The sequence below is a fragment of the Clupea harengus genome, chromosome 20 (genome assembly GCF_900700415.2).
Source record: "Clupea harengus chromosome 20, Ch_v2.0.2, whole genome shotgun sequence".
NCBI classification, from domain to species: domain Eukaryota; kingdom Metazoa; phylum Chordata; class Actinopteri; order Clupeiformes; family Clupeidae; genus Clupea; species Clupea harengus.
In genome coordinates this window covers 11,722,831-11,743,142 of record NC_045171.1, presented here as the reverse complement: position 1 = coordinate 11,743,142, position 20,312 = coordinate 11,722,831, and the positions used below count along the sequence as shown (strand labels likewise).

At 42.8% G+C, this 20,312-nt stretch overlaps 1 protein-coding gene and 1 long non-coding RNA gene across 4 annotated transcripts in view; one reads left to right on the top strand and one right to left on the bottom strand.

Moving 5' to 3' along the window:
- Positions 1 to 1,663: 1,663 nt before the first annotated feature.
- Positions 1,664 to 20,312, top strand: part of LOC105912965 (protocadherin alpha-3-like) — a 28,479-nt gene continuing 9,830 nt past the window's right edge. Inside the window, exon 1 of one of the 3 annotated variants that reach the window (XM_031587320.2) lies at positions 1,664 to 4,972. In XM_031587320.2, coding sequence (XP_031443180.1) covers positions 2,624 to 4,972 — 2,349 coding nt within the window. In that variant the 5' untranslated portion in view covers positions 1,664 to 2,623. The other 2 variants (XM_042710820.1, XM_031587318.2) reach the window with 2 other exon arrangements.
- Positions 2,620 to 18,093, bottom strand: LOC122133841. The gene is made up of 4 exons (XR_006153022.1): positions 16,540 to 18,093; positions 7,228 to 7,359; positions 7,090 to 7,140; positions 2,620 to 2,800 (listed from the first exon to the last, which is right to left on the bottom strand). It is a non-coding gene; the product is annotated as an uncharacterized LOC122133841 (long non-coding RNA).

The window sequence follows — 20,312 nt, the reverse complement described above, 5'->3', positions numbered from 1 at the left end:
GATATTAATGACAACTCGCCAGTTTTCACCAAAGATGTCTATTCTGCCTTTCTCGATGAAAATGCTCCGATTGGCACAACAGTGATGCGAGTAAACGCAACTGACTTGGACTATGGTTCAAATGGAGAAGTTTTTTACGCATTCAGTAATGACGTTAACAGTAAATTTCGAGAACTTTTCAATATCGATTCGACTACTGGTGACATTGTTGTGAGTGGCCTAATAGATTTTGAAGAAAATGATGTTTATGAGATTGATATACAAGCGTCCGATAAAGGGGCGGCTCCTTTGACAACGGATAAGAGTGTACTGATAAAGGTTGTTGACATAAATGATAATGCGCCCGAGATAGAAGTCACCTCCTTTTCGAGTGCTGTTCCTGAAGATGCCAGAATAGGTACTACAGTAGCTTTGATTAGTGTGAATGATTTAGATTCTGGTATCAATGGAAAGGTGTCCTGTTCATTAACCGAAGGCCTACCATTCAAATTAACGCCGTCTTTGCAGGATAATGTATATTCTTTAGTTACAAACTCCCCTTTAGACCGAGAAAATACATTTCAATATGATATTACTATAAGTGCAAAAGACGCAGGAAAGCCGCCCTTGTCATCTGAGAAAACAATCAAAGTGTTAGTGTCAGATATAAATGACAACCGCCCCGAGTTTCCGCTGACGTCTTATACGTTTTATGTGAAGGAGAATAATATACCAGGGGAGTCAGTGTTTTCTATTTCGGCCTCTGACCGTGACAATGGTGACAACGCACTCGTCACTTACCAGATTTGTAGAGATTGTGGCGATAATCCGTTCACATCTTTCCTAAATATAAATTCGGAAAATGGGAACGTTTATGCCCTAAAAAGCTTTGATTTTGAGACTATTAAAATGTTCCATTTCCACGTGTTGGCCACAGACGCTGGATCTCCCTCCCTTACTAGCAATGTCACAATAAACGTCTTTATACTGGATCAAAACGACAATGCTCCGATGATACTGTTTCCTGTAAACGCCAATGGTTCCGCTGAAGGTGTGGAAGAACTTCCCCGCAATGTGAACGCTGGCAATCTGGTGACTAAAGTGAGGGCCTACGATGCCGACGTCGGATACAATGGCTGGTTACTATTTTCATTACAAGAAGTGACTGATCACACTCTTTTTAGTTTGGACCGCTATACAGGACAGATACGGACTCTACGGTCGTTTACAGAAACAGATGAATCTGAACATAAACTAGTCATAATAGTCAAAGATAATGGAAACGTTTCGCTTTCAGCAACAGCGACTGTGGCAGTAAAGGTTGTAGAGCCCAAGGAAGCTTTTGCAGCATCTGACAACAAAAGCATGGCACGGGGTGAGGAGGAAGGTGGTGTTACGTTTTATCTAATCATCACCCTGGGAGCAGTTTCTGTACTTTTCCTCGTCAGTATCATTGTGCTAGTTGTCATGCAGTGCTCCAAACCAAAAGATTACTCATCCAAGTATTTACAAGACGCGGCGTACGACGGGACACTGTGCCACAGCATTCAGTACAGATCTGGAGACAAGCGCTACATGCTAGTTGGACCCAGAATGAGTATTGGTTCTACTATAGTGCCAGGCAGCAATGGGAATACTCTTGTCGTACCGGATCGAAGGAGCAGAGCCTCTGGGGAGGTAAGACACAAGTATAACAAATGATATAATCTAGTTTGTTCTGATGAAGTTAAATAGGCGTTCCTGTTTATTATCTGAAGTTTGAGCAAACACGCTGGAGTATAATGTGCAGAAACAATGGATTAAACTGCTTTTTGGGGGGATTTGTGCTTAATTGCACTGTTCTACGGTGTTCTCTTGTTGGAATGAATGACATTTGTTTTGGTGGCGGCAGCCTTTTGGTTACCAGTGCTGTGAAACTGACCTGGCAGAGCCAACACGATTTGTTTAGTTAAACAACCTGTTTCCAGTACCTCTTCGTAACAGTTTGCTTGATTTCATTAAACACGCTTTCCCAAATCAAGCTTTTTCTGGTAATTATCAATGTTTGACAAATAGGAAAGGTACATTTGGTCGGTAGCATGAGAAATATCACCTGCATCACCATTCAGCAACATGTTATTTCACACTACGTAAAATTGATAGTGGTATTCAGTGTCTCTCCTTTCCTGTTGATGACTGCTGCCTTATATCAGCATGTGACATTCTTATACATTGCACTAGTAATTTTGGGTCGAGAATGAGAGTTTGCTTAAGACAGTCGCTGTCCACATCCCGAGTGCTGAAATGCTCTACGAATATCCTACACAATGTTTAGTGCCTGTTTTTAAATATTGCTCTAACTCTTAATACACCGACTGTGCGGAAGTGTAGTATGAGTTGGCATCGCATGGTGTCAGTGCACCTCTAAAGTATCGCTCCACATAAAGTGATGAGGGGGACGCATCATCAGGTCCACCCTATCAGGTTAGAAGAAGGGAACTAAACACATTTGGCTATATCGGCTATTCCACGGATGAAATTCATTCTCTTATTGCATGGTGGACGTCTTACCATTTGATCGGAGGTAACAATTTGCAAATGGATAAACAAGCTTCGCGTTTGAACACACAGTAATAAGGGTGGGTTGTGACTTACCTCACGGAATATGGAACAAAGACGACGTCCATCGTGGTGGAAGTCACTGCAGTCGCTTATCTTCGGTTTTGCCTTTTTGTTCTGGAGAGGATCTTTGGCGCAAATACGATATTCCATTTCGGAAGAACAGGAGGATGGAGCAGTCGTGGGCAACATCGCAAAGGATTTAGGGGTTGATGCCAAAACCCTGAAGGAGAGAGAATTTCGTATTGTGTCAAGTTCAAGCGAATCTCCTTTCCGAGTAAACGAGAACAGCGGTGTATTGTATGTGAATGGGAAACTTGACAGAGAGCAGGTTTGCGAGCGAAGCAGCATTTGTTTGATTAATCTGAAAACTGTCTTAGAAAATCCTCTCGAGATCCATTATGTTGAAGTAGAGGTTATAGACATTAACGACCATGCCCCCAGCTTTGTCGAATCAGAGAAACGTTTAGAGATATCAGAGTCTGCACAACGCGGTGTGCGTTTTCAGCTACAGCCAGCCCGTGATCCAGACGGTGGTGCAAATTCGGTTCAGCTTTATAAACTCAGTGAAAACGATCATTTTCGTTTAGAGGTGAAAGATCGTGGCAAGGACGGTAAAATCCCAATTTTAGTCTTACAAAAGTCATTAGACAGAGAGACCACCCCAGCCTACAAGTTAGTACTTACAGCCATTGATGGAGGAAAACCTGTGAAATCGGGCAAAGTGAATATAATAGTTGATGTACTTGATGTAAATGATAATACACCTGTTTTCACAGAGGAAGTTTATTCTGTAACGTTACATGAAAATTCAGCAATCGGAACCACTGTGGTGCAAGTAAATGCCACTGATTTAGATGAAGGTTTGAATGGAGAAGTTATTTATTCATTCGGAAATAGCGTAAATGACAAATTACGCGACCTTTTTGACTTAAACACCATTAATGGGGAAATTACTGTTAAAGGACATATAGATTTTGAGGAAAACGATGTATATGAGTTAGATATACAAGCATCCGATAAAGGATCAGCACCGTTAACCACGGATAAAAGTGTGACTATAAAGATTGTTGACCTAAATGACCACACACCTGAGATTGAGGTAACATCCTTCTCAAGAGCTATCCAAGAGGATTCTAGACCTGGAACTACAGTTGCACTCATAAGCGTTACTGATTTAGATTCTGGTGTAAATGGAAAGGTGTCTTGTTCAATAACGGAGGATCTGCCTTTTAAATTAATGCCTAGCTTAAAACATAACATGTATTCTTTAGTTACATCTTCACCTTTGGATAGGGAAGCAGTGTACCAATATGCCGTTACTTTAACTGCAACAGACTCAGGGGAGCCACCACTGTCATCGAGGAAGACAATAACAGTGATGGTGTCTGATGTGAATGACAACAAACCAGAGTTTTCCCATAATCCATATACGTTTTATGTGGCGGAGAACAACGTTCCCGGAGAACCCGTGTTTTCCGTGACTGCCTCCGATCGAGACATAAATGAAAATGCTGTGGTTCGCTACCAGATTTGTCGAGGATGTGGGGAAGAAAGCAAACATGCCCCCTTTTTGAATATCAATACAGAAAATGGGGATGTTTACGCACTTAAAAGCTTTGACTTCGAAACCATGAAAACGTTCCAGTTTCAAGTATTAGCGAGTGACAGTGGGAAACCATCTCGAGAAAGCAATGTAACAGTGAACGTGTTTATACTGGATAAAAATGATAACGCACCAGTCATTTTGTATCCAGTAAGCTCAAATGGTTCTTATGAAGGTACAGAGGAACTTCCTCGTAACGTGAACGCGGGTCATTTGGTCACAAAAGTAAGGGCATATGACGCCGACGTAGGATACAACGGATGGCTGTTATTTTCTATGCACCAAGTTACTGATCATACCCTTTTTGGTTTGGATCGCTATACTGGACAGATAAGGACTCTTCGTGTGTTCACAGAAACAGATGAATCTGAACATAAACTTATCATTCTCGTCAAAGACAATGGGAACGTTTCACTTTCTGCGACTGCGACAGTCATTGTTAAAGTAGTGGAGCCTAAGGAGGCTTTCGCAGCTTCGGATGTGAAGGGCCCAGCGAACATGGGCGAGGAGAACGATGTAACATTTTATTTAATCATAACATTGGGGTCGGTTTCAGCACTTTTTATCATCAGTATCATTGTGCTGATTGCCATGCAGTGTTCTAAATCACCAGACTATAACTCCAAGGATGCGAATTACGACGGGACACTGTGTCACAGCATTCAGTATAGATCTGGAGATAAACGATACATGCTAGTAGGGCCCAGAATGAGTATCGGTTCGACTATTGCTCCAGGCAGTAATGCCAATACACTGATGATGCCAGATAGAAGATGCCCGTCTGGAGAGGTAAGATAATGCTTTATAACACATGCGTCCACCATTCCAGGCATTACTTTACGACAGGTTGGTTTCGTCAGGTTTCTCACAGGTCTTTCCTGTAAATGGCAATCGGTGGTGAGACAATCGGTAGCCTGCACTGGTGTATCAGAGAAAGGCTGTGGAACGTCGTTGGCTTAATTCAATAATGTTGTACATTTAAAGCGGAACATACAGTAGGTGTTGCGTGGACTGGCAGAATGAATGGACTGGCAGTTTGTGCTCTGTTTGCATTTTCACCTGTTGAATGTATTTGTCTGTCTTGTAGTTTAGGAATGTAGTTTGTTGACAGCGCTGCTGACACCTCCTTTCGTTCTCCTTGCAGTATATCTTAGTCATTCACTTCACCGTCATCCATCTTTTTTTCTCTTTGCCTAAATTATTGAACGGTACCACATGGCCCATTATGGAAAGACTCTGAACGACCATTTCGTTGTGGCTCATGGTTACGTGGCACTTAAAAGCCCTTTCTCTCTCTATCTACTTTTGATGGGAGTAGTAGCACAGATGTAAAGGCGATGAAACCAATACATGTGTTGTGTGGGTTTCCACAGCTGAAAATGTGTTATATACTTTACAGATATGCATACGTCATCTGTAGGATGACGACTGAATCGCCAATTTTGTACACGACTGCTCAAAAGCAGTCAATGTCCATAGCCGACGTACAGCTTCAAACATGGAAATATGCTAACAAGGGTATCGGTGTTTTCTTATATTATTGAAGTTAATGGAAAAACTAGTCAAACAAGACTTACACTGTAATACACAGCCAGACGCATGGTGTCAGTGTACATCTAATGTTGCACTTCCACTTTGAGAGGAAATGCATCATAGTTTTAAGGTCCTGCCTATCGGAGGGGTCCAAGTAAACTGGCTTAGCTACACCTGCCTTTCACCGCACAGACGAACCATATCGCGGATTCAGATATCGGTTTTCGCCAATATCAGGAAAACTATTAACTGCAGATCTGAAGGTCAATGGATGGACACTGTTTTGATTTGGATATGATTTAAGAAAAAAGCACAGTTCTTTGTGGTCGAGAACATGGAACAAAGGCGATGTGGATGGTGGGAGAGATGGCAATGGCTAGTATTTTTTGCTGCCTTTTTGTCTGGGAAAGGATCTTTGGCACAAATACGATACTCTGTTTCTGAGGAACATGAGAAAGCTATTGTTGGGAACATTGCAAAGGATTTGGGGATTGACGTACGGACATTGAAGGAACGAGGGTTTCGTATCGTGTCAGACTCAGACAATTCCCTTTTCACGGTAAACCAAAGCGATGGTACTTTGTATGTGAATGGTAAAATAGACAGGGAAGATGTTTGCGAGCAAAGCAGCACGTGCTTGATTAATCTCAAAACAATTCTCGAAAACCCGTTAGAGATCCATTATGTGATGGTGGAGGTGGTAGATATTAATGACCATTCCCCGAGCTTTCTTGAACGAGAAACGCGTTTAGAGATATCAGAATCTGTACCCCGTGGGGTGAGGTTTCAGCTTCAGCCAGCACACGACCCGGATGGAGGTATACATTCAATTGCGCTGTACAAACTGAGTCAAAATGATCATTTTAGTTTAGAGGTAAAAGATCGTGGGGAAGATGGAAAAATTCCCATTCTGATCTTACAAAAAACTCTAGATAGGGAAGTTTCCACAACCCACAAGTTAGTGCTTACCGCTATCGACGGTGGGAAACCTCCAAAGTCGGGAACAACGGAGATAACGATTGATGTTTTGGATGTGAATGATAACGCACCACTTTTTACAGAGGACAAATATACGGTCACGCTAAAAGAAAATGCACCAATTGGAACAACAGTTATCCAAGTAAATGCGAGTGATTTAGATGAAGGTTTAAATGGCGAGGTTGTGTACTCTTTCGGTAACATTGTGAACAGTAAATTACGCAAGTTGTTTGATTTAAACCCAGTCAGTGGGGAAATCACTGTAAAGGGGCATATAGACTACGAGGGAAAGGATAACTATGAGTTAGACATACAAGCCTCAGATAAGGGACCTGCTCCTCTGACAACAGACAAAAGTGTTACTATAAAGATTGTGGACGTTAATGACAACATACCTGAGATTAAGGTGACATCCTTCTCAAGAGCAGTCTCAGAGGATTCTAGGCCTGGAACAACAGTTGCATTGATCAGTGTGAGGGATTTAGACTCTGGTGTCAATGGTAAAGTGTCTTGTTCATTACCTAAGCACTTACCTTTTAAACTGGTGGCGTCCTCACAGGATAACATATACTCCTTAATCACTAGCTCCCCACTGGACAGGGAGAAAGAGTTTCAATATGATGTCACTTTAACTGCCGTAGATTCGGGACAGCCACCTTTGTCATCTGAGAAGACAATAACAGTGCTGGTATCAGATGTCAATGATAACAGTCCGGAGTTTTCAGTCAGCCAGTATGAATTTTATGTGGTAGAGAATAATGTTCCTGGTGAATCTATTTTCTCAGTGTATGCCTCCGATAAAGATCTTGACGAAAATGCCCTAGTTCGCTATCAGATTTGCAGGGATTGTGGAGATGACAGTAAATATGCATCTTTTCTAAACATCAATTCAGAAAACGGGAACGTCTACGCGCTTAAAATCTTTGATTTTGAAACATTGAAATCTTTTCAGTTTCAGGTATTAGCAAGTGACAGTGGGAAACCATCCAGAGGAAAGAATGTCACAGTTAATGTATTTATACTGGATCAAAATGATAATGCCCCAGTGATCTTGTCTCCTGTGAGTCTTAATGGCACCTCAGAAGGTGTAGAGGAAGTTCCTCGTAATGTGAACGCAGGTCATTTAGTCACAAAAGTGAGGGCCTATGATGCTGATGTGGGTTACAACGGATGGTTGTTATTTTCATTACAAGACGTCACCGACCACACGCTCTTTGGTTTGGACCGTTACACCGGGCAGATAAGAACCCTTCGGCCCTTCACTGAGACGGACGAATCCCAACATAAACTGGTCATACTGGTCAAAGACAATGGGAACGTTTCACTCTCTGCGACTACGACACTCATTGTTAAGGTGGTGGAGCCAAAAGAGGCGTTTGCCGCTTCGGATGTTAAAAACTCAGTAAGCAACGAGGAGGGCGATGTTACATTTTATCTGATCATCACATTGGCATCAGTATCAGCACTGTTTATAATCAGTATCATTGTGCTGATTGCCATGCAATGTTCCAAATCAACAGACTATTCGTCCAAGTACTTACAAGATCCAAATTATGATGGAACCCTGTGCCACAGTATTCAGTACAGATCTGGTGATAAAAGGTACATGTTAGTTAATCCCAGAATGAGTATCGGATCTACTATAGTTCCGGGGAGTAATGGGAATACTCTCGTGATTCCAGATCGAAGACAACGACTCTCTGTGGAGGTAAGATAAAGTTACCAGTCAAACTGACCCCAAAGTTTTGTTCCTAAGTGTCACTCATTCAAAGTTTCACATTTGTACGCAAATTCACTGAAGATATACCAGATATTACAAGAATTATATAGGTGGTGCATTTTCAGAGTCTCTCTATTTGACCATTTGCCTGCTTTTTTTATTTCCATTGTTCTGTATTGTGTCCTAAGCAATATGACGCACCTAGGCCTTGAGGTAGGTAGTAAGTGTTGTTAGTGGCAGCTGACAAGGGAGACAATGCTAATTGCTGTCCACAGTGTGAGAGCTGTAAAGTTAAAAAGGGTTCTGTTTTAAATTTAGAAAAGTGAATGAACCTCTCCTTTACAACATGCAAAATAACGACCATTTCCCTAATTCTTCTTTCCCATAGTTTTTCAGCAATATTGCGCAACTATACCTAGACGTAATAGTAGGCTGCAGTGGCAGCTAGCAAGGCCGTTGACATTGCTGGTCGCTGTCCACAGTGCGAGTGCTGAAATTAACACAAATCGCATATCGGTTTTATATTTTAAAGGTTGTAAAACTCTTTGGGGCACACAAAATAGCCAATGGCAGTACGTGGTATTATTACAAGTAATCAGATGGTGTCGCTGTACATCCAAAGAAGCGCTTATAGGAGGGAGGAACAGAACAGTTCTTTGAATCGGTTTCATAAGCACGTTAGATGGCTTCGAGTACGCGAACTTGGCTACATCCGTCGCTGTGGAGATCAGACAGAAAGGATTTATTTCATTGTGTTTACTAAATCTATACCACAACAATCGCCAATGCAGAGAGAGGTTATCCTTAGGCATCAGTCGTTTTAACGCGGTGTGGCGTTCATTTTCGACAAAATGGGACATAAAAGACTTGGAGCGTGGAGAGAGCGTTGGCAGCGCCTGGTTTTCGTCGCTCTGCTTTTATTTTTTAAGGGGTCTTTTGCGCAGATTAGGTATTCTATTTCTGAAGAAATGAAGGACGGGACTGTCGTGGGGAATATCGCAAAGGATTTAGGAACTGATCCACGGACACTGAAAGAACGAGGATTTCGTATTGTATCAAGTTCGAGAGATTCTCTTTTTCAGATTGACCAGAATGATGGCATATTGTACGTGAAAGGAAAAATAGACCGAGAGGAGATTTGCGAGAGAAGCAGCGTGTGTTTGATTAATCTAAAAACTGTTTTGGAAAACCCTCTAGAAATCCACTATGTAGCGGTGGAGGTTGTGGACGTAAACGATCATGCTCCGAGTTTCCCTGAGCGAGAGAAACGGCTGGAGATATCGGAATCAGCCATGCCAGGCGCGCGTTATCAGCTTCCGGCAGCCCGTGATCCGGATGGTGGCACCAACTCCATACAGATGTATAAACTAAGCACAAACGACCATTTTCGTATTGATGTCAAGGAGCGAGGCGAAGATCGAAAAATGCCTTTTCTGATTCTGCAGAAGTCGTTAGACAGAGAGTCGAAGAAAATTCATAAACTACTGCTCACTGCAGTTGACGGTGGTCGTCCGCCAAAGTCTGGCACAATGGAGATAACTGTAGATGTGCTGGATGTCAATGACAACATGCCTGTTTTCACAAAGGATGTATACTCTGCCACTCTGAATGAAAACTCACCTTTAGGAACAACAGTTATACAAGTAAACGCCACTGATTTGGATAACGGTCCAAGTGGTGAGGTGTTTTATACGTTTGGAAACGACGTCGACAGCAAGATGCGCAAACTCTTTGATTTAGATCCCATCACAGGAAAAATTATCGTGAAAGGGAATTTAGATTTTGAAGAACAAAAAAGCTATGAGATAGACATTCAGGCATCAGACAGGGGTCCTGTCCCATTAACAGCAGATAAAAGCGTAACTATTAAGATTATTGACGTTAATGATAATGTTCCAGAAATCGATGTGACGTCATTCTCTAGTGCCATTGCCGAGGATTCAAGACCAGGAACTACAGTTGCACTTATAAGTGTGCATGACCTAGATGATGGACAGAATGCTAAAGTATCCCTTTCACTTCCCAACGATACAGCTTTCAAACTAATGCCATCAACACAAGATAATATATACTCTTTGGTGACAAATTCTCTACTTGACAGAGAAGACGTATATGAACACGACATTGTTATGGTTGCTAAGGACGCGGGTGAACCCTCACTGTCATCTCATAAAACCATTAAGGTTATTGTATCAGATGTCAATGATAATAGTCCAGAATTCTTACTAACCCCTTACACGTTTTATTTGGCGGAAAATAACATTCCAGGAAAGTCAGTGTTTTCAGTTTCAGCGTTTGACCGCGACTTGAATGAAAATGCATTGGTAAATTATCAGATTTGTAGAGATTGTGGCGACGACAGTAAACACACATCCACCCTAAATATCAACTCCGAAAATGGGATGGTTTACGCTTTAAAAAGTTTCGACTTTGAAACAGTAAAATCATTTCAGTTCCATGTACTTGCTACAGACTCTGGAACTCCTGTGCGCAGCACCAACGTCACAATAACAGTCTTCATTCTGGATCAGAACGACAATTCTCCCCTGATTCTGTCACCTCTCAGCAGCAACGGATCTGCTGAAGGAGTGGAGGAGATACCCCGAAATGTAAATGCAGGTCATTTAGTGGCTAAAGTAAGAGCCTATGACCTCGATGTAGGATACAACGGCTGGTTGCTTTTCTCACTGCAAGAAGTTTCTGACCACACCCTCTTCAGTTTAGACCGCTACACTGGTCAGATAAGAACCCTTCGGCCATTCACAGAAACTGATGAAGCTCAGCACAAACTGGTCATCTTGGTAAAAGACAATGGAAACGTATCACTCTCAGCCACAGCGACTGTACTCGTCAATGTTGTGGAGCCCAAAGAAGCATTCGCAGCTTCAGATGTTAAAGGCTCCTTGAAAGATGAGGATGAAAACAATGTCACATTTTACTTAGTTATTACACTGGGGTCAGTCTCAACCCTTTTTCTCATCAGCATCATTGTACTGATAGTCATGCAGTGCTCCAAATCGACAGACTATTCGTCTAAATATTTGCAAGATCCAACTTACGATGGAACTCTCTGTCACAGTATCCAGTACAGATCTGGGGACAAACGCTACATGTTAGTTGGGCCTAGAATGAGTATTGGATCTACAATAGTTCCAGGCAGTAATGGCAATACACTGGTTGTGCCAGATCGCAGGAGCAGAGCTTCAGGAGAGGTAAGCAGGGGAAAACCGTCAGGCAGGTATTTCAAAACATGTTTCATGGCTGTCATGACCTGTGAACACAGGACACACACACGAACGTGTGAAATGCCGCTGCCTGTGTGAGAGTGCGTGCGAGTCCTGTAAGATGAACACTTCTTCATACATAAGATTATACCCTGGAGCGCCTATGTTTTGTTTAGCCATCTTGCACAGTAACTGAGGTGTTGAATTAATTGCTAATTTTAACGACACCATCCATTTTCACATCAAAATGTTTAAACATAGCTGTCACATGCTATTCCGTGTTCAGTAGCAGAGGGGCTTGCTGTTGTTTTATTTACTCCCTTTTCTCTAATGTGTGACTGGCAAGCCGGCCAGGGCTCTCTGCTGTCAGCACTAACAGGGACCGTGGCCGTGCTGCCAGGGCTGTGATGCCACTCGCTACAGGCTCTGGATGAGTCAGTGAGGCAGCACAGGGGATTGGGGGTGGGGGATGCTGCTCCATTCCCCTCTCTTTCTCCCTCTCCCTCTCTCTCTCCCGCTGACGCTCTTTCTCTCTCCCTGCGTGGCTCCCATTCATTATTCACATCCACGCGCGTGCCACACTACCAGCCTGGGGTGGACCTTTCCCTATGCATGAGTGGCATGTTAACGTGTGACAACACGAAGGCCGAGTGCTCAGGAGAAAAGCGCCTACTTTCAGTTGCCTGTATATCTGCGCTGTTTTATAACCATTTTCTGTTGGGGTTACAGTCTGTGCTTTGTGCTAGTTTCTGTAGCTCAGCTGGCAGTGGAGAGGATGCTGCTCTGGTTTCCCATGGAAACACACTCGTTTCTTTCCTGCGACGCCATTGGCTGTGTGGCTCTGTCTGCATGACGGAGAGCCTTGGTAGCAGAGCGAAAGAAAGGAGGAGGAGGAGGAGGAGGAGAAGTGGACGTGTGTGTGTGTGTGTGTGTGTGTGTGTGTACGGGGTGTCTTTTGTCTGAGCTCCCCATCACGCTCAGAACGAATGAAAGGAAATGGGTTTATTTTGATCAAACCAGATGGATTACGTTAGGAGGAAAAAGCCGCATTTTAATTTGGGCAACAGATGGCGATGACCGAGCCACCACAAAAAAGCATGAATAGATGATCCTATAGAATGTAATAAACTAAAATATGATTTGACTGCCAAGGGTGCTCTTGTGTGAGTGTGAGTTGAGGAGGGGGCAGGGAAAGGGGGGGTTGTTGTCTCAGTGTTCCCCTTTTGGGTGTGGTACATCATGCTCTGGTGCATTTCAGTTTGTTTGTGTAATTGTGTTAGTGTGCCAAGCATCGCACTCTCATTAATTTAGTGACTGTGGGTTTCGCACAAAGCAATTCCTTACGACAGCCATGTACATTTAAGCACATCACTAAATCACTGTGTTTAGTTAGAGAAATGTGTTGATCACACCCTCAGTGATTTGAGCTGGGCTTTAGTATGCATTTGGAGGAGTGCAAAAAAAAAAAACACCTCAGGCTTTTAAACTGGCATATTCTACACCATCAGGCAGACAGAAACGACCTTATTCTATGCCGCTGCACAGCTCCGATTCCCTAAGCCCCTGTCCTTTTCAATTCCCTTTTCCCTCTCTTGCCCTCTTTCTGCAGCACATTCCTACACATTCTCCTTTTATTCATGTGTCTGACCCTCTTTTCACAAACAAGCTTCCTCTGCCTTCTCTCTCTCTCTCTCTCTCTCTCTCTCCGTCTCTCACGCACTCTCCTTCTCCCTCCTTCCTTTTTCACCTATTTTTAACAAGAGTGTGCATCGCTTAATTGTTCACCTACATTTTTGGTTTGCATTCTTCATTACTCTGTATATTTACCCTCTCTTTTACTCGTGCGTGTCTATCCGCTTTCAATCAGTGTATTCCCCCCCCCCCCCCCCCCCCCCCCCCCCCCCCTCCTATCTCAGTGCTTTTTATGCTCATGTTCTCTCTGCTCCATGTCTCATTGTCTGCATGCCCTGCCCAGGGGTATGTAAGCTGCTGTGTGTGTCTGGGGTGAGCTGCTGTGTGTCAGCAGGCCAGGCAGCTATATTATGTTGTTACTGTGTTACCTATTGGTTTGTGTGTGTCAGAGAGAGAAAGAGAGAGAGAGAGAAAGAGAGAGAGAGAGAGACAGCTAAAACTGGGCTTTCTGTGTCACTGGGCCATGGCATTAGACGGGTGTTTGCCCTGGACTATCTGTGTATCTATCAATACTGGCTGGTGCTTTGGTGCCCTGGCTTTGTCGATCGTTAAACAGGATGCTATTGACGTCACTGTTCAGAAATTCAGTGACCTATTAATTCTGTTATCTAATACAAACACCTGAATTAATACCAACCCACCTACATCTAAATATAATATTTCTGAATATTTCCCTTAACCGGCTGATTTTCAAATATATCAAAACTTATGTTTGGTTATGTATGTATGGTTATCTAATATTTGTATCATTTTGAATGCATGCTTACATTCAGACTTTGGAAAGATTTCCATAGTTAATAGCCTAGAGCTAGAGCACAGCTGGAACATTTATGCTGGACTGCACCGACGGCTCTGGCATGAATAACTGTTTCACAGTACCCAGTCAGTTAGACCATAAAATGTATGCATGGTAAACAAAGTTGAGGAAGAAGGACAGCGCTTAATAAAAAAAAATATTCCATGGGTGAGTGTATAGTCCTTCTTTGCATGCTTTGGACTGTGTTCGTATTCCTGCTCTAATAACAGATCAAAATGGTAATGATGGAATCCCAGTACAACCCAATGCTTTAGGGACTTCTGCAAATACCTAACTTCTTCTGAATGCCTGATATGGACCACCGGGATTGGCTCTCACTAAATATGCTGACATAACCAACAGTGAAATATTTTAAGAAGTACATAACTATGCTCTTTACAAGTACCTAGGCACTACACTCAGGATGTGGGCATGAGCAGTCTTTTATCGTTGAGAGATGCTTGTGATTCCCATAAAACCTATTTCAGGCTCTTACAGAGACCCCCCAAATCATTAACTCTTAAATCCAGTACCCCAAATCCAAGCATGTATAATCCAAAGTTAAATCATGTGGCTGAAATCACTTTCCTAAGTCTTGATAAACTAAATCTAAATCAGGCCTTGTAGATTTAGTTAAACCCAGGCTACCCTCAGCTAGGCTATGAAAATGTGGTCTTAAACATATAGGCTGTAAGTAAGTAAGACTTTATTTATATAGCACATTTCGTACAATAGTTGCAGTTCAAAGTGCTTTATTCTGTGCAGAATGTATTGTTAACATCATATGACCGACAGATATAATGGCCTCCCTCTCCATTGAGCACCTTCAAATGACCTCGTCTTGTTAGTACTTTCTTTACTCCGTCAGCAGCACTGTCCAAGTGAGTTCTCTTCCACAGATATAATGTGTTGTTGAAGCCTAATTACTGAGTGAGCCATTTGGTACTGTAAATAATGATGTGACTGATCGATGTGACAGCAGACTCAATGTGATGCATGGAAATGATGCATTTTCAACCTCTTCCGTCTATGCTAACATACTAGATGAATAATGTTGTGTTTTTGCATTTATAACACTTGATGAACAAGTAACAAAACCACAATAACCAAACCACATTCAACAGAGTGTCATTGCCCCCTTTCTCATCTGTATGTGACTGCTTGTGATGGTGTACTAGTGCAGCTGTTAGCCAACGTTGTGTGTCAGAAGGGCATATTTGCTTTTTGGCTGCTGGGTTTGGTTCAAGGGTGCAAATCTGCTTGCAAGGGTCAGCTTTGTGATTCTAGGAGTGCAATAAGCCACATTTGGGAGCAAACATACACACACACGCGCACACACACACGCGCACGCGCACACACACACACACACACACACACACACACACACACACACACACACAAACCCTCATCAGACTCATCCTTGTGACTTGTGGCCCTGGAGAGCCATCGTTCTCATGACGGGGAGAATGCGTTGAGGGTGACACACACTTCCTCGCATGCGAAGGGACAGAGGGCGCATTATGTAACGTTGGGTTCTGCCAAATTGACACACTTTCTGTGTCCCCAGACCTCCTCCCATCTCCCCCTCCTCCTCTATCCTTCTGTTCAGGGCCAGAATAATAAGACAGAGACTCAAAGATGTTTCTCTCTTTCAAACATTCCCCCACCACTCTCTTCTATACTAAAGATACTCTCTTGTTTTTGATATCTCTGTGCATATTTGTTGTCTTGGTGCTGATAAATTTAAGCACTGTGCGACCTGTGTCGGATAAGAGGGAGGCTTGATTTGAATCTGTCTTTTTCTGACACTTATTTGCTGCTGTATAAGTCTGACTTTGCTGAAGTTCAGGCTTTTAAAGTGGCTGCAGTGGTGGCACATCCATCTATTGCACAGATCAGCACATCGGAGGCCCAGGCAGAGTGAAGGTCAGCTAGTCTGGAGGGATAAACTGCACATTTTAAACAGAAACTGCACTACAGCGCCTTCCCCGAGGACTCGGACAGTTACTCTTTAATGAGGGGCTGCTTATTTATTTGTTTGTTTACAAATAACTGCCATTTAAGATGGTAACCAAAGTTTTTTGATCGATGTTTGCAACTCAAGATGTACCTGGCTAATTGGACAATACCGAGACCATTTCCAGATCACTGATTTGAGTTCTCAATGCAGTATGTTTCTGTAGTAGCTCTTGTACAGCAGGCGTGTGTATGGGAGAAAACCGTCACCATTCTATTTTTAACTGAACTTTTCAAACTGGTGTGATTCGAAGTGTACATCTGCCTATGCCTACTGCATGATTCACCCCAATTGGTCAACTGGAAACGACCAAGACGCCAGATAACATTGCATTCTGCTCCCGCGTACACCCACGAATCTGGTTTTTGGGAAGCTAAAACAACTATGGCTGCTTACCTCTGGATTATTCTTTGATGCAGGAAAGGGAACGTCCATTGTTGGTAAGCAGACGGGCCCTCCTGGGTTTCACGGCGTTGTCTTTCAGGAGATACTACAAAACCGCTGAGGGAGTGTTACATGTGGCTAACTTACTGTTCGGCTACTGCAGCTAGCTGTCCAGGTAGCAAAGCTAACTTTTGGCTAATAAACAAACGCGTTCCCCTACAAACAAACGCGAATGACACCACACAGGAATGTGAGGTTTAAACAACTGAAATGCTGGGATATGCAAGCAGTGAGGAAGGCCTGGTTCAGTTGAGAAGTTGAGTTCCATGAGCACACAATATAAAATCACTCGCTTATAATTCTGTTTTAAGTTGGTATAGTGTTGTTAAAAGGACAGGTTTTGTGATTCTAGGCATTTACTGGTGTCAGAAAAAAAAAATGCTCAAAATGAGTAGGGCATTAGGGCAAAATAAGCTTTTAAGTTGCCGTAGGTTACCATATAAGGAAACTGAATGTCTCTATGGTCTACTGTTTTTGTTTGTTTGTTTGATTGTTTGGCTTTGCTATGTTTTGTTTTTTGTTTGTTTGCTTTTCTCCCCTCTTGGTGTGTGTAAGAGAGAGGGTTGAGCTAGGAGGGTTGCCTTCATGGGAGATATCTCTGAAATAATTTTCAGGGAGAGAGTCATTAGTCATGTGTTCTATCATATGAGATTTTATAAAATATTAAAACGGAGCTAGTGCAAGAAGTGGTGACTTCTATATACATTTGAACTGTCACTGTGAACTAGGCTTAGGCCCTTTGCCCTAAGATAGGCCCTGTAAGCAAGACATATTTCAGGAATTAAGTGATTTTACTGAGTTTGTGTTAATACAATTAACAGACTGAAGGATGCCATGAAACCCTATCAGATTAATAGTGTTTGGTGCTCTTTTCTGTTAACAGCTTTCATAAAGATTTTGAGAAGACTTGGGACACTGTCAGATTGATGGTCACACAGTAGAACTATTAACATAAAAATATATTATATGAAAGTTATATTATTATTTGTGTCATCAATATCTGGCTATTATTATCATCATCTGAACCATAATGGTTCGTATCACATGGGCTGTTAAAGAAACAATGCCATCCATCAAATCCTTTTGCACGAGGATATTTGTTTCAGTTAAACCAACAAAAGAGTGTTGTGATTGGATATTATGTCAAATTTCTTATCCTTGTTTGATTCCTTGCATTTTTTCAGAAATGGTCTTTTCCTTAGTGAACCTAAATCCTTTTGGAAGTTTTCTTAACACTGCACCATGCAATTGCTCTGTGGCTGCTTGTGTACATTATGGCCACAACAACCACCTCTTGCCCTGGGCAAAAGTTATGCTGACTTTATTTTCTAATGGTCTATGGTTTATGGTTCTTTTGAGGAAACTGAGCTTATGAAGAGGGTGACTTTAGCTAAGGCTGTCGAGTTCCAATTCAATGTATTCTCTTAAATACATCACATGTAGCCAGACAGCAGATGAAGTTTATCTTGATGAGAATTCATGCTCTGTGGTTAATCATGGAAACTGTATGCTATGCTCAATAGGCTTTTGCCATTATTATAAAATGTACCTGAACATTCTTAACCAACTCCTACGTATTTTCAGCTCTTAGGCCTATGCCACAAGAAATCCCACAATAACTGACTGACTGAACTAACTGAAGCCATGTCTGATGGAGAAATATGAAACTCTGACTTTAATCAAGTATGAATTCAGTGCCTTGAGTGAATTTTCACCTAACAATGTCTCTCTGTCCTTCCTTTTAATATCTCTCCCCTCTTTTTTTTCTTCCTTTTATTAAAAAACTCTGTCTAAGGCCAGTCTCTGTCTGTGCTCTAGCTTCGGCTGAGAAAAGATTCTAGATGGTCCTCTAAAAAATTAAGAAATTGTAAATATGCGTTACGTAATATGATCTTAAATACTGACCTCAACTGACAAATTTAATGAGTTCCAGATTCTGGCAGAGCAGATGAGGTCGGTGCAGAACAGTTTGAATTGAAGGCTGTAGTAGGTCAAGACGGTTCTGGTTCAGGGCTGGTCTGATATAACTGGGTCTGGCCTTGTTATCTCACTTTTTGCAGCTTACGCCAAGTGCATGGCTTTTTATATTGCCTCTCTCTCGTTTTCTTCAGCTTTTCTCTCTCTCTCTCTGTCTCTCTCTCTCCCTCTCTCTGTCTTTCTCCCTCTCTCTCTCTCTGTCTTTCTCCATCCCTCTGTACACTAGTCTTTTGACAGGCTGCCATAGACACTCACAAGCACACACATACACTCAAACAGTTCCACAGTCTTATATAACCCCTGACTTTATTCAGTCTCTCTGCATCCAGTGATCTCTCATCAAAGGCCTTTCCGCAGTGGGTCAGACTGGGCCTGTGATCCTGCAGTGCTCCGTTGTAAAGTCCTGGGATGGTGCTGGTGCCTTGGCATTAGATAACTTATCAGTAATTTCACTGACATTTTCTTTCAACACAATAGTGAGAGCTCTAACAAGCACTCAGCGCGGACCGCCTAAATCAACTAGGCAGCAAATGTAACGGCAGTAAAAGATGACTGTATTATTAACAAGACTTAAATGAGTTTCAGTGTAACCGTCCACAAGGACACACGGCCTATTCCAGCAGATCGAATATACTGCCGGTGCATCCTATTCCGAAGGTGTCCCAAAAATAGCCAAACGGTAGGGCCTCAGAGGGACAAACAACCATAATCCCTCGGTGCGTCAGATCATACACTGTATTGAACAGGAGCAATTTAATTTGCCTTTCCGTGCTTATTTATTTATTTATTTTGGCCCGCAGATGGGGGGGGCGGGCTATGTTTGCCGTGCTGTGCCATGCAGGGCGGTGCAGGTTTGTGGCGGTTGCTGCAGTGTCTGGGTATTTGCGTTCGCCTGCAGTCGTGGTCCTCAGCTGCCAGGTCACTACTCCCCCGTGGCCGTTTGTTCTTCTTGTTCTTCTGCTTGCCTCGCATTTGCACTCTGGGTAATTCTTAGCCAGGCGTTTGAATCAATCCGTTGCATGTCGGTGGCCCTTACGCGGCCTCACTGCTGCACCCTCTGTCGCAGACACACATGTACACACAAGGCATTTGCATATTCATATCCGTGACTCACATTTGTGGCTTATTTGTGGAACAGAAGGTCCACGCTTTCTCTTCACGCCATTAGCACCGTGGCCCCTTTGCCACATTCTGCTTTAAAATTACAGGGAAACATGATAGAATCATGGCTCCAGTTGTTTTGCCTGTGTGAGGATTAATGTCAGAGTGATTGAGTATATTGTGCCGTGTATTATCCCCAACCTGCACAGACCAGTGGCTGCTGTGTGAGCAGGAGGGAGGGAAATGACAAAGACTAAATGCTCACAGGGCTGAAGCTGAAGCGATCCATGTGTGGTAGCAGTAGGTGGAGGTCTTTTAAGTTTGAAATGATGCTCTCTGACCCATATTTGTCCTCTTCCTAGTGACGTCGTGCTGCAGCCTTGTATTAGTGCTGCTCTGTGTCTCAGGTGCTGTGGTGCTTAGCGCCCCTTAAGACTGCCCCCCAAATCTATCTAGATTAAGTATGCGTCTCATTGTAGCACGTTCAGCAATATGTAGCCTGTTTCCAGCCTTGCTTGTCTTGCACAAGCCCCTCTGTGAGTAGAATCACAGATGCAGTCCTCCTCCCAGCAGGCTGCTGTGTACTGTTCTCTTTTCTCTGCTCTCATTCGTTGTGACCTTAGTGCATCACAACCCACACAAACCTT